At 40.0% G+C, this 13806-nt stretch overlaps 1 protein-coding gene across 6 annotated transcripts in view; it reads right to left on the bottom strand.

Moving 5' to 3' along the window:
* Window positions 1-4653: 4653 nt before the first annotated feature.
* The window catches only part of camsap2a (calmodulin regulated spectrin-associated protein family, member 2a), a 36050-nt gene continuing 26897 nt past the window's right edge, over window positions 4654-13806 (bottom strand). For 2 of the 6 annotated variants that reach the window (XM_056758975.1, XM_056758980.1), the window contains 7 exons: window positions 11791-13777; window positions 10582-10718; window positions 10270-10490; window positions 9529-9625; window positions 8373-8491; window positions 8076-8194; window positions 4654-7335 (listed from right to left, as the gene is read on the bottom strand). In XM_056758975.1, the coding sequence (XP_056614953.1) occupies window positions 7030-7335; window positions 8076-8194; window positions 8373-8491; window positions 9529-9625; window positions 10270-10490; window positions 10582-10718; window positions 11791-13777 (2986 nt within the window). In that variant the 3' untranslated portion in view covers window positions 4654-7029. The remainder of the gene's footprint in view (window positions 7336-8075; window positions 8195-8372; window positions 8492-9528; window positions 9626-10269; window positions 10491-10581; window positions 10719-11790; window positions 13778-13806) is intronic. The other 4 variants (XM_056758979.1, XM_056758981.1, XM_056758977.1 and 1 more) reach the window with 3 other exon arrangements.

Here is a 13806-nt window from a genome sequence, read left to right as displayed (position 1 = left end):
GCCGCTAAACGGGTTTTTATTATCTATAATATAACTGTCTGTGTGGGGAATTGGCAAATTGCCGCCCCTGCTTGCTGAGAAGCGCAGAAGCTGTGTAGTGGAAAGGGGAGGGGCCACACCCGCGATGGACAGGTCACCTCTCCCAAATGGAGCGGACAAGGAGGGGGGATCCACTTAGTGGGCTGAAGTCAGTCACACCTTGACTTTCTTCCAAATAACGCACATTTCATTCAAAATATTAAAGCATAGACCTATAATTTGTATGTTTTTTTTTCTGAATTGTGTGTGAAATAGCTAATAAAACAGGTAATCCAAAACGATTATGTGGAGGTGAAGTGGTTTAGTCTTGACTTCTGGTCGTGAGTGACAGTATTGGGGGGATGTGAAACCTCTTGATTGTCACAGTGACAGCGATGGAGACAAAAAGGTTTAAGCCGTCAGGTGCCCAATATAGGAAACAAATGAAAGTAGAAGAGGAAAAAAAAGAGCAAAAGATATATGCAACTATGTTCTCTCTGTATGATTACGGTAACGTTATCCATGTCATCAATGAAGGGCTAATGTTAATTGGTGGTATAACGTTAACTCTTAGTTTTTAGCCTTCTTGTGATGCTTGCTATGCTTATACAACAATAATTCTGTTTTAACTCAACAAACACGAGATCTAATTTCACCATAAGATTGTGCTTTGCAACAAAACTGTTACAAGTAAAGTTATTATTTATTTCCATCATTTGGGTTAATGTTGGGCCCTGTAATTAGCCAACGAAATTAACATATGTGTAGGAAGTTTCAAAGACGAACATTTCCTACAACTCTGTTGTGACAAAGAATATAATTCGAGGCAGTAACCAAGGAGCTAATTGTTCCTCCCTTAGAAAAGATTATTATAGCGTCTAATAGCGACAGACATTTGGCATGTAGGGCATGTTTATTTAAATTTGCAATTCATAAGAGTTATACTGTAGCCTACTGTCTTTTGCTGTCAATTTCAATTGCAATTTAAGGGGCACTTCTAAAGTATTTTGGAGAATCCTCTGCCTCTGGTCAGCCATCAAAAACCATCAGCCTCCTTGAACTTACCACTTTTATGCATGATAAGGATCTATCGGAGATCTACCCCAACTTTTGGACTGCTCTCAGGATTGCACTTACTCTGCCAGTCACTGTGGCTCAAGCAGAGAGAAGATTTCAAAAGTTGATCAAGTCATACCTGAGGTCAACCATGTCTCAATAATTAGATTTGCTTTTGTGTGATTTGTTTGATGAAGAATTTGTGCTATTTAGAATATTTATTCTATATTTTATTTGTATATTATTCTTAATATTTAATATTATAGTTGTTCTCCGCTCATGTTACATCATGATTGTACATATGTTGCCACTTTTACGTACATAGAGTATATTTAAATTCTGATAACTTATACTGTTTTGTGCAGAATTGTGTTTTTAAAATGTTGTGTGGAAGGATTTGTGCAATTGAGAACTTTAAAACATGGCTGTTTTTTCTTTCTCGGATGGGTGGGAGTATGTGGGGGGGGCACCCAGAGGGGATCTCGCCCGGAGAGTGATTCAATGTAGAACCGCCACTGATTACACCTATGCACCTGACATCCGATCTCGATGACACGCATCTCACACAGAGAGTGTTTCACGTTTTTCTCGCGGAGCCACGCATGCGCACAAAGAGTCAGCGCACCACATCGCATGAACAGGAGAGAAATCTCTTAAAGGGCCGAGTGGCTGAGCTTCAATATGGCTGAGCTCGATCGGTTTCCGGGTCACGGGATGGGGGATAGAGGAGCGAGGAGACGAGGAGGGATATTGAGAAGCACCCACGGTGTGCGCTATAAGGATGCCGCTACGGCCGGAAGTGAAGCAGAATCTCGCAGTAAATTAACAATAAATTGCATTCGCTAACGCGTAAACCAAACCTTAAACTAATCATACAATAAAAAAGCTAAAGGTAATTTACTGTTGTCATTGTGACAAAAATTATGCGGTATTGAAGTCTGCATGCCCAGTGGAGTAAACTGTATCCCTTCTAGCCATAACCCCGACGGACCGCGCGACGTAGAGATATATCGTGAACGAGCACGCTCTTTCTCGCGTATTTGATGGCCACTGTTATTGAGATTTTTGAAAGAAATTATAAAATAATTAAATTGATTGAAATTACAGCAATGTGGGGGAAAAAAACGAAATAAAAATACAAAGTTTTTAGAAAAAGTGACAAATTACATTTTAGAAATTAGAAAAAAGGAAACGTAGGCTAAACGAATGACGACCAGGCACATAGACGAGAAATTGCGCATCTTTCTCGTAAATAAACTGTAAGAACTTCCTTTAAATGATGATCTGTCAGGTTCATATTCTCTGAGGTTTCTCTGAAGTATTGAGCGTGTGTTTACTGTCACAGGTGAGACTCTTGTCTCGCTGGTCTCTCCACTGCTGTTAGACATGCTGGTGTCCCACACGCCAGTAGATGCACTGCAGCATGTGAACCAGGAGCTGTCAGAGCTGATGTCTGATCCCATCATTGATGCTCCTGGAACATCAGACACCTTCAGCGCTGTAACCTCTCCGCTGTCTGGCGATTTCGGTGCTGTCGTTCCAAAGGTCAGATCAGCAAGTATCTCAAAATATACACTCATGATCATAGTGACTACTGGAAACTTGGAACAAACCGTTAAATATATTTCATGATGTGTTTTGTTCAGACTCATAGCAGTGCCGGTCATCAGTTCTCCAGATGTCTTGTGTTCAGTCGTCGCTGGTTTGCAGATGTTGCTCTGCCTCAGTGTGAGTAGCTCTTCTTTACATCCCTCAATGATGCTTTAACAGTCGCTGCTCCATTAAGCTTGAGGTCTCATATCAGAAGCATTTGATCATATTCTCAGAGGTTTCTGTGACATCTGAGTGTGTGTGTACTGTCACAGGTGAGAGTCTCGTCCTCCTGGTCTCTCCACTGCTGTCAGACACTTTTGACTCTGAGACGTCCCGCATGCTGGTCAATCCTCATTCAGTCCCCCTGACAGATACTGAACGCTCACAAAAAGATCATTTATATTTTTCATTCGTGATGTTTTTATTGACAGACCGTTAACCAGGAACAGTCAGAGATGACGCCCGACCGAGCCACCGACGCTCCTGGACCATCAGACGCCTGCAGTGATGTTGCTGTGGTTCACGACACGTTTGGCAACGGTTTGGGTGAGATAAGACACATGAGCAGCTTCAAGGTAGGAGAAATCTCTTGGTTTTTTAAGGATTTGCACTCGACACTGTTCTTCACATTAAGGGTAATCTTTCACTAATAAATGCGTGAGTTTGAAACATCTTTAGTGAAACACACAAACTCTGTCCTCTTCTCAGGTGATGGTGGTTATGGATGGTGTGTTTGTGTCAGTCCTCTGCTGCTCTTCTGATGACACTGTGACTGAGATCAGGAGGATTCAAGAGGATCTTCTCCTTTACAGTGAGTCTCATCTTACTTTCTGTCACTTTATCTTCAGTTCTTTAAATGTCCGTTCTGATGTTCTCACACATGTCATTCATCTGCTGCAGGTGAGCGTCTCTTCTTTAACTCAGCTGACCAGATTGTGACCTCTGACACATCCAGCCCTCTCCTGGCCATTCAGAGTGTTCACCCTGAGAGTGAGTCTTCCTCCGGCTCAGGTGAACAGATTGTGTCTGATACAGTCCAGTCTTCAGCTCAATACACGATCAAGCCAGTGTTTAGCTCAATGATGGAGACGTGGGCTTCTCTGCACAAGGGTGAGTTTGAGTTCATGCAGTTCAACACATTTTACACACAAACACAGTTTCCAGAGTTTATGATTGTTGTGTTTATTTGTCATTCAGCTTCTCAAACGCTGCACATCTCACCTGAGCGAGAAAGTGAAGTGAACATCACGACACGGGCTGATATACAGCAGGTAAATTTACACAAACATTGTAGATGATTAGTTGATATAAATAAATGTCTGTGTCTTATTCTCTGATGTGTGTTTGTGATCCGTAACAGGTGGGTTCCTCACGCAGAACTCTGTGGGGTCCGTGGCTCAATAAACTGAGCAGCGGTTGGAGACTGAGAGGTGTCAGCTGCCTCACCACCAATCATCTCCTGAGCTTCTGTTGTATGAGGTCAGTGCTCTTGTAGTGTGACATCACATCAACATTGTGCACATTGTGTTGATATAGTCGAGTAATCTGTGATTGTCTGTTTCCAGGAGATTTCAACATGAGTGGTGAAGCCATGTGGATTAAACACATTTGTACAAAAAAACAATTGTGCAACAGCACAAAAAACTTTTTTTTTAGGATAAATATTTTTATATTTTTTGTTCACATTTTGTAAATATTTATATTTATCTGATAATGATATATTGTATATATGTTTATCCTATTGCATATTATAATTTTTTATAATGTTTTGTACAAATACAAATATTAATGTGCATTAATAAAAAAAGTGGCTTTGTACTCACAAAATATTTTGTTTCTTTTCGTATTTTAACACTTAAGGTTTCTTTTATAACAACAAAGTGACAATGTGTTGTTTTCACTTATTTAAATTCCTATAGAGACATTAATAGCAGTCAGTGGTCTGAAAATACAGTGTACAATAAAACTCATGGGACAAAATAAGAGGCCATGCGAAACTTTATTGAATGCAATGGAAATCTGTCATGTTATTTTAGCATAATGACAGCACAGCTCCTGAAATCAAAGAGACAGTGAAGAGAGATCACAGAACACACACTGTACAATGGTTTATCATGCTCATTGAAATAACATGTTTTTCTGACCTGAAATGACCAAATAACTCAAGTCTGTTTACAGTTGAACTTTTCTAATAGGATGAAAATTATTTTGTTAATAGACTTCTGTGAATTTCATTCAACTAATCGATAGTTATTTATTAGTAAACGGGTGTGAGTTAATGTTTTCAATGGCAATAACCATTTTTTTTACAACTGCAAGGGGAAACGACTAAACTAAATGGCTTTCAAGGAGCAGGATAGGAAGGCAGTCATTTTCGTCAGGCATCAAACTCTACCCGTATACAGTCACATTCTGCTCTAAAACCAGTAAGAGGGGTGCTAACATCAATTCCAGCAAAATGTGACTTTCCTGAAGATCAACACATTTTTTCATCATGTAAAATTTTACCAATCAAAGGTTTAGCCCTCAGTTGCAAAATAGGAAATCCCTCCAACAATCAGCTAAGACAATTTTGGCAAACGGCTTTTTAACACTTTTGCGTGACCCAGGACAACACTGGAAAATACTTTAGACCAGTCGTAGTGAGCGTTCAACGTACAAAAGTTTCTGGAAAATGATTCCAACTCTCTCGTCACACTTTGACCTCTGTACAGTACTAAAAAAAATATGATTTTGAGGTTTAAACAGGAATGTGTAAACAGTAAAAATAAGACAGCAAACGAAATACCGTGATATACTAAGTATTGTGTCGTACGCTTGACATGTGTACTTTATATACAAATAATCAGTCTCTCAGAATCAGATTATCTATGTGACCCCAGACAACAAAACCAGTCTTAAGGGTCAATTTTTTTAGGATAGGATGATATTTGGTCAAGATACAACTATTTGAAAGTCTGGAATCTGACTTTTTTTTGCAAAAAATCTAAATATTGAGAAAAAAGTTTGTCCTTAGCATTATATATTAGTCACAACAATGAAGTTTTGATATATTTACAGTAGGAAATGTACAAAATATCTTCATGGAACATGAATCATAATTTTGACTCCTACAATGTATTTTTGGATTTTTTTCCTGTGCTACTTAAGACTGGTTTTTAGGTCCAAAGTCACATATGGGCAATGGTGCTGTAGAAAAACTACGAATTCAGATAGTTTCCAAAGCAAATGCAATAATGTAACATCCGATATTTTACCATTAAAACCAAAACAAAATTTCCTTGTAGTGTGTATGGTGTTCTATCTGTTCCCACCAGCCACATAACATCCCACCAACAGACCCAAATAGTTTCCATTAAGACCAATACAATTCCTATTGAAATCAATTCAAATGTTTTTGTCAGCAGGAAAATGTCCAAAAATCATTGGCTGTGATTGAAAAAGCCATGCTTTACGCTTAGTCTTTGACATCAGCAACGTGTGAAAAGACCTTTATTTTAATCTCATCCATCATCCATGAAGTTGAAACCTAATGGTCGCACCAACAATCGTAAACCAATACAACAGAACGGTTTGGTTTTATAATCCCTGGCCCTAAAGCCTGTAATAGATAAATACGATTTTAAAAGATAATAACGCTGAATTTAAAACAATACCTTCGGTCCGTTTAAAGACCCCAAAACACATACAAAAACAAATACACCTAGAGCAATGAAATTTTATGAATTCACAATCCTGCTGTGAATCCATGCCGGTGTACTTTAGTTCAAGAATGTTAAAACCCATCAGAAGTGGGTCCTGTCTGCAAACAATATAACTCACCGCACATTACCACACCGATTAATGTATATTAAATATGACAAAGCTCGCCAAGAAAACTTGCTTACAATTATATTAAACCAGTACAATCACAAGCTATGCCATGAGAGCTTCTCGATAAGCAGCCGTACAATCATATACAGTCGTAAAAAATGAACAAACACAAAAAAATAAAAACAAACATAGAAATAAAAAATCAACTTAAGGCCACATCAACAAATGTGCGAGGACTGTACAAACTTATAACATTCAGTGCTTTTAGTGTATCAAATTAAAATAACAGGACATCCATGACAATGGTTTTTTGGCACATAAAGTTTTAAACATGATTCGGTCTTGGGTGCCGGACATTTACATGAGATCCATTTGCCACCCTGCAGAGATTTACATTCCAGTTGTGCATAAAACATGTTCTCAGTGAACAGAAAGGAACGAGAGAGAGTTTAGATGGAAGTGTGTAAAAAGTTTCTGTCATGCGACGAGTCCAGTATGTACAAAGAAGTGCATTGAGAATGTGTGGTGGTAAACAAACTAGTTTTAGGACTAGGATTTCACGGCCGCTACTTTTTTGGGAGTCCCTGGTTTTTTGGTCTGCCATAAGTGGCTGTGGATAGTGATGGCATCGACGCTTGCCGACATGGTCTTGGCTGGGATTTGGCTGAACTGCTTCCGGTCCGAGTTGTACTTGTAAAGGCCGTCGATCATCTTGCGTGAGATGGTTTTCGGGCCGATGCCTGCCAGCTTGTTGATCTCCTCCGAGTCGGGATAGTATGTGTAAACGGAGCGAAACTGGCAGCCGGTATCTCGGAAGAGGACCAGGAAATTGTTGGCCTCTGATTTCTCCATTTGCTTTTAGAAGACATAATCAAATAGTTGAACACATACGGGCTAGACTTGTGGTGGTATTTGATTATACGGTTTATTGTGATAAGGATTCAAAATACAGTGAATATAAATATAAGCATAATTGTTTACATGTGTCTTAAATGTACTAGTTGAATTTGTATAAAGCAGTGTTGTATGGCTGTTAAACGATTAATTAAAAAATTTAATGCAAAATAAATAAAAAAATAAGTGCAAAATGAATATGTACAGTGCACAGAAATATATTATGTAAATACAAACTTTTATTCTGGATACAATTAATCGCTTTACAGCCTTAAGTATAATGACTATAATTATAAATATAATTTAGATATTCAATTTAATTATGATGCTTGATTTAAGATAATTGTAAATAATTCTGAAGTTGTTATTCCCCTATTTATAATGTTCATAACAATCAGAAAATGTTCTGTCAAAATGTGTAAAACTACTTTATATAGTCCACTATCTATAAAGCATTATTTAACTAAATAATATTTTAACTGAAATGTTCATTTAGTTTCCCACATTCGTAAAATACTTTTCTTCTTCATTGAATTTATACATTATTCTATCAGTTGGTGTTAGAAATGTAACCAAAACATCATTAATGATAATACTATTTATTCTGGTAAAATTCCTAGGCATTTTCTTGATATGAAAAACATCTCAACATAAATCTCAAACTCAAAAACTAAATGAATGAATCCAAAAGCAAGTCTTACCTCTAAGATCTTGTTCTTCTGTCCCTCGTTGACTTTTCCAGCTAGACAGCAGTGAGCAAGAGCATTCTGTATTATATGTTTATTGGACTTTGCACTAGGCTCCTTGTATAATTTAGGACCTGCAGTGAAAAAAATTGGGAAAATGTAACGCAACATAAATATTCATACCAGAATTCGCAGAAAAAGCCATTATGATGGAATCGGAATAAAGCGCTTTGAATTAAAAAAATGCAACAAGGACCCCTAGTGGTCGGAAGCTGAAGCCTCAAACACCATAAAACGGTGTAGTGATCTAACCTGTGTATTCAGTGTTGGATGTCAGTGAGGATGTGGTAGATCCATTATCCCAGTCCTTATCTCCGTTACGGCTACCGGAGCGAGCAGGAGACAAGCAACCGTCTGCAGAATCAGGCCTGCTGGGATAACATTACACACCTTAGTCCCACTATACATTAAATACATTAAATTTGACAACATACTTGTGACATACATTTCCTAACAACTGCTGTTTATAATGCAAAACCAGGCAGTGAGGTCTTTGTGAATAAACCAAAGTTCTTGTCCTATGCATTATTATACATATTATACATACACAGAAAAACAATTTCTGTATGAAAATAAGGATATTGATATGATATAAAATGTATTTATACGTAGACCATTTTGCAAGACGTAAACAACACTGCTTCCGAAGCCCTTTCTGTTTCAGTTTTTTTTTTTTTACTTATGGTTGTATAGATGTTTGTTTTACATTTTGATTTAGTTGTAAATGTTCGGTTAGGTATGTTTTGCTTTAACATTGTCTATTTTGTGTAGCATCAAAAACTGAAACAGGAAGTGCTTCTGGACCAGTGTTGTTTAAGTCTTCCAAAATGGTCTTTTTTAATGTAACACGTTTATTACTTAACATTTTAATTTCTTGTATTCTCGGATTTCTGTGTTTTTTAGATTTTAGTGAGGTTGACATTGTGAAGTCAAAGCAAGACATTGTAAGGTTAGTGATATGATAGCGTTTCTCTTTTGCTTGTTTTGGTTAAAGAATGACAAATTAACAAAATAAGCTGTGACGGGTCAAAGGGAGTGATCAGGAGTTCATCTTTTTTATTCAAAGATGCGGTACTTTATATTGCTGCCAAACACAAAACAAAAAGTTGCGGCATAGGAGATGCAAAGCGCAATGTGTCTTATCCAACGACAACTGACCTTCTCTTTCGCACACGAGGAGAGCTCATAAAGAAGGAAAGACTGCCTGATGCTAAGCTATTGCTTCTAAGAAGCAAGAACATTCAAGAATACACAATAATTGTAATGGGTTAGTATTGTGCATAAGTTACATACGTTACATTAATACATTTACAATATATACATGTGTGTTCCATGGGTATTCGAACCCATGACGTTTGTGAAGGTCAATGCTCTTTCAATTGAGCTACAGAAACCAAGTGATGCTTACCTGGGTGTTTTTCTCTCTGAACCGACACTGTCATTATCGCCAATGTTTAGGGAGGCCAGAGACAAGCTTGACGCTGAAAAAACACGAGGTCGTGAACCTGGGTGCAGAATACAAAAACGCCACAAGATTTACAGTCACGAAATCACAGCAAGCCCACTGAACTTTGTGTTACCCTCATAATACTGTAGTACAGTTCACTGAGCTTATATTAGTAACCCTCAAACTGCATTTCTAGTGTCTTCAAGATTATTAAATTTTTTAATTTTATATGTTTACAGTACAAGGTCTGCCATGTGGATCTTATATGCAAATAACTGACAGTAAGATTTACTTTGAATGTTGGTTAGTATTTTTAATATCAAAATAAAAATGCCTAAAATGTTAAGAACTGATACTTGGTGTGGCAATACCAATACATTATTGTTAAGCAAATTTTAATGCAACCTAAACTTTAAACTAAATGTTTGAAGCACTCAAACAGAGACTGAATATTTAAACAACTAAATTTTATTCATTTTACATTTATGTTAGACAGGATAGAAAATATGTTATTTATAAGCTTAAGATAAAGGACAGAGCTTGGAAAGCATTGCTTACGAAGAGATTTAGCAAACTTTTAGTAGTATTAAAAGGCTTAGGATGAAAAAATAGAGGGATGCAGTGAGCAGCACAGTATAAGACGGAGAGTGGCACAAAGCATGCAGTTCTGGGCTTTGCCAGTGGGGGGCGTTCGCCCGTTACCTGCCGGGCCCCTGACAGGAGTCCTGGGCGACTCCAGCACATCTCTGTGGATGGACTTGGGTCTCATTTTTCTCTGCTTGACCCCAGCAGGCTTCGGTTTCACAAGTGTGTCCATGTCTTTCATTAGTTTCAGCTGTTTTCTCCTCATGTACTCCAGCTTGATAAATTCTCGCCGGGCTTTTTCCTCTTCCTTCTTCATGCGGTCCTCCTCTGTTTTCAACCTGCGGAAACAGATTTTGAGATCATCTTTGTTGACGAATAGGAACAAAGTGGCTTGTAAACAGAGTGATCGAAAGTTAGGCAGGGTGTTACCTGGCTTCCTCTTTCTTTTGCTCAAGCTCCGCCTCCAGCTGCTGTTTTCTCTGCTGGCTTTCTCGCTCTCTTCTCAGCCTTTTCTCCAGAAGTGCGGCGCGCTTCATGGCCATGCTGTCCTCTCCCTTCATATCGTCCTGACAAACATGAAGGCAACATTTAAAATAACATCAAACATCTTATTTTTTTAGGGGTGTGCTGATACGTAGGAATACATGTTTTTCTGGTGAAAGTTTGATTCATGAATTCACTTTCCAACAACACGTTAACAGTTTTGTTGCATTTTTGTGGTGCTAAAGGTTTGCTACATGAGATCACACGTAATATGAACAAAACAATAGTAGTTTAGTTTCATAGTAGCATTGTAAACATTGGAGTTGTACTAATGTTGTTATAATGTTAGTACAACATCTTGAAATGTTTCCAAATTGTCATGTATATATGAGTGAAACAACTACTGGAATAAAAAAAATTAGGGGGATGGGCTTGAAGGTTTTCTCTTAGCCATTGTTGATGTTCAAATCACCAAAACAAACACACCCCTACCCCCATCTTTTGATTTTGTCAGCGCTTGGCTCGGCTAATGTCCGTCCTGTGCACCTTACTGCTGATTGGCAACGAGATCGTTTTGGTACTCGGCCCGACTCAGTTGTCTAAAGCGTAATTCGGAAATCGGTTACCGCCCCTTTAATCTTGTCCTTCGGGGAGTTGAAAGCCTGGTCACTAGACAGTATAGAGTGGACCATTTTGAAAAATGCAAACAACACTCTAGGAAGACAGTTGCGAGTCAGTTTAAGTCTTGCAGAAAGTCTATAGTCTCGCCCCTTATATTGACCATCGGTCATGCAAAGTAGGCGGTCAGAGAGCTGTCATCTGAAGGCGGTCAGGGAACTCCAAGTTTTTAATGACATACTAAACTATGGACTGTTTAAACTGCAACATTTCTTAAAAAAGAGGAGCAGTCATTTTAGATTTCATAGTGACTTTAGGTGAACCAGATATGAAGATACGACCAACACAATGCTCAGACTATTTGCCGAACACTGACTTTAAAAACAAAAATATTTATCTGGCCCAGTTTTCTGACCTAGATTAAACAGCTGCAAATGTAGACATCCAGCAAGATCTGTCCTAACTAACCTCTTTCAGCAACTTCCAAAATGATACACCTTGGAATCTTGTTTTAATCCATCCGACATTCATATCTACCTTAAAGAAGAATCCACAGCACAGTTTTTGATCATCCTCCTTATTTTCCCCTGATTGCTCCATCTCGCCTTCCTCCTCCGGCATTTGTCCATCCAAAGGCTTAAGGACAGACAGCGGGACCTCGATCAAATTTTTGTTAGTCTGATGGGTGATGTCTACTGGCTTCTCGGTGGGAGTGACAATAACCGTTTCCATTACAAAGTGCGATAACACTTCTGATACATTCGACTCCACTGCAGGCCTAATCTCATCTGTTGGCTTTAGTTTTTCTTTTCCGTTGATTTGTTTCTTTTCCTCCTCCGTCGGCTCCTTGGCGCTTAAATCAACCTCTCCTGTTTCGAACAGTTGGGTTTCTTTGGTTGGGGACGTAATATTTCCAGACTCCAGACCAAAGTCTTGTTCAGTCTCCTTGTCTGTGGTTTCAGTTCCTGCAGGTTGTTGCTTCTTCTGTCCCAAATAAGAAAAGGAGCACGATACAGACTGAGACGGGGAGAACCTTCTGAGACGTGGTATGCTGTCCACTGACTGAGGAACGGTCAGGACGCGGCTGAAGGGGGCGATCTTAAGCTCACTCGGCCTGGGTGTCCTTGGAGTCTTGGAATGGAAGGAAGCAGACTTTCTCTTGAGGTTTGTAGGGGATTGATGCGTATCTCTTGGAAAATCAGCAGGTGACGGGGAATCGGAAGAGTGTGCGCCGCTCCCCCTGAACTCCCGTACTTGTTTTTGCGGTGAAGGTTGAGGCACAACCCAAGCCTGTTGCTCACGCATCTGCATGATGACTTCCTGTTGCTGGGCCAGTCGTTGCATCTCAGCCTGCAAGAAGCTCAAGGAATCATTGAGCTTCTCAATGGAGTGTGTGTACTCCATTAGTTCTGCTTCGGAGGTGCCGTCCTCGCCCGGCGACTTTTGCGGAGACTTAACAGGCTGAGGCGTCTCCGCTGGAGTCTTGCTTTCTGAGTCAGGAGCGTCCTCCTGTGATGGCGATGTGCTGTCGCCTTTCCTCTTGAGCACGGTGAGGAAAGCGCTGCGTCCCATTTTTTGACGGTGACGAGTAAATGCAGCTTCCACTTTCTTCTTCTGGGCCTCGATGGCACGACGTTTCTCCTCGAGCCTCATGCGCAGTTGTACCATTTCAGAAGCCATGGCTTGGGCAGGGTCCTTGGGCGCCTGGCGTACAGGGCTGATCTCGGGAGAAGGCGCCCAGGAGACAGAGTGAGGAATGTTGAGATCTGAAGCGTCCGGTGTAGTACCTTTGGAGGTGGCACCTTTGGGCTCAAACTTTGGATTGATTTTACGAAACTTCTGCTCGGCAAAGCTGGTCATCTTGATCACAGGTGTGAAAGAAGGGGTTGGGGTACTTCCAGCAGGGGACTTGGCACCGATGCTGCTGGGACACGGGCTTGTCGAGCCCTGACTATGGCATGCTCTGGCCTCAAAGTCTTGATCTGTGTCCAGATCCATGCTTACAGTACAATCCCTAAGCGATGAGTCCTCATCTAACGTCTCTTGAATGTCCTCCGTTCGCACATGGATGCCAGTGTCAACTTCCGTGGTTGACATGCTATCAACACCTTTGGACGACTCCGAAACTGAGTCTAGATTGCCTTCTTTTGCTTTGGGGTTCAATTCTCCTTTGCTATGGAGATGAAGAAAGAAACCCTCACTGGCGCTCTGTGACTCTTTCTCTGAGTTATGGATGATCTCCAGAGCCTCTTCGATGCTTGGTGGCCCAGAACCATTTAGACGACTGTTATGATTTCCAGACAGGCCCTCAGGGCAGCTTTCCTCCTCTTCAATTCCCATGTTCTTACCATTGACAGGCTGAAAAGACAGATTTCTCTTAATGCCACTGGTGCCATGGGCCATCTTAAAACCAAACCCTTCAGTGCTGACAGACCGGGTCATCCCCCGGCCGGTTGATGTAGAAGTTTGAGTGATGTTTTCTTTATCAAATGGGATTTCAAAAGACACTCCCTGAGCAGGAGACCTAGAGAGGCACAAAGAAGATAGAAGGGG

Source organism: Triplophysa dalaica, chromosome 10 (assembly GCF_015846415.1).
Source record: "Triplophysa dalaica isolate WHDGS20190420 chromosome 10, ASM1584641v1, whole genome shotgun sequence".
Classification (NCBI taxonomy): Eukaryota; Metazoa; Chordata; class Actinopteri; order Cypriniformes; family Nemacheilidae; genus Triplophysa; species Triplophysa dalaica.
Note: the sequence above shows the minus strand (reverse complement) of the source record. Positions and strands in the feature narration are given on the sequence as shown.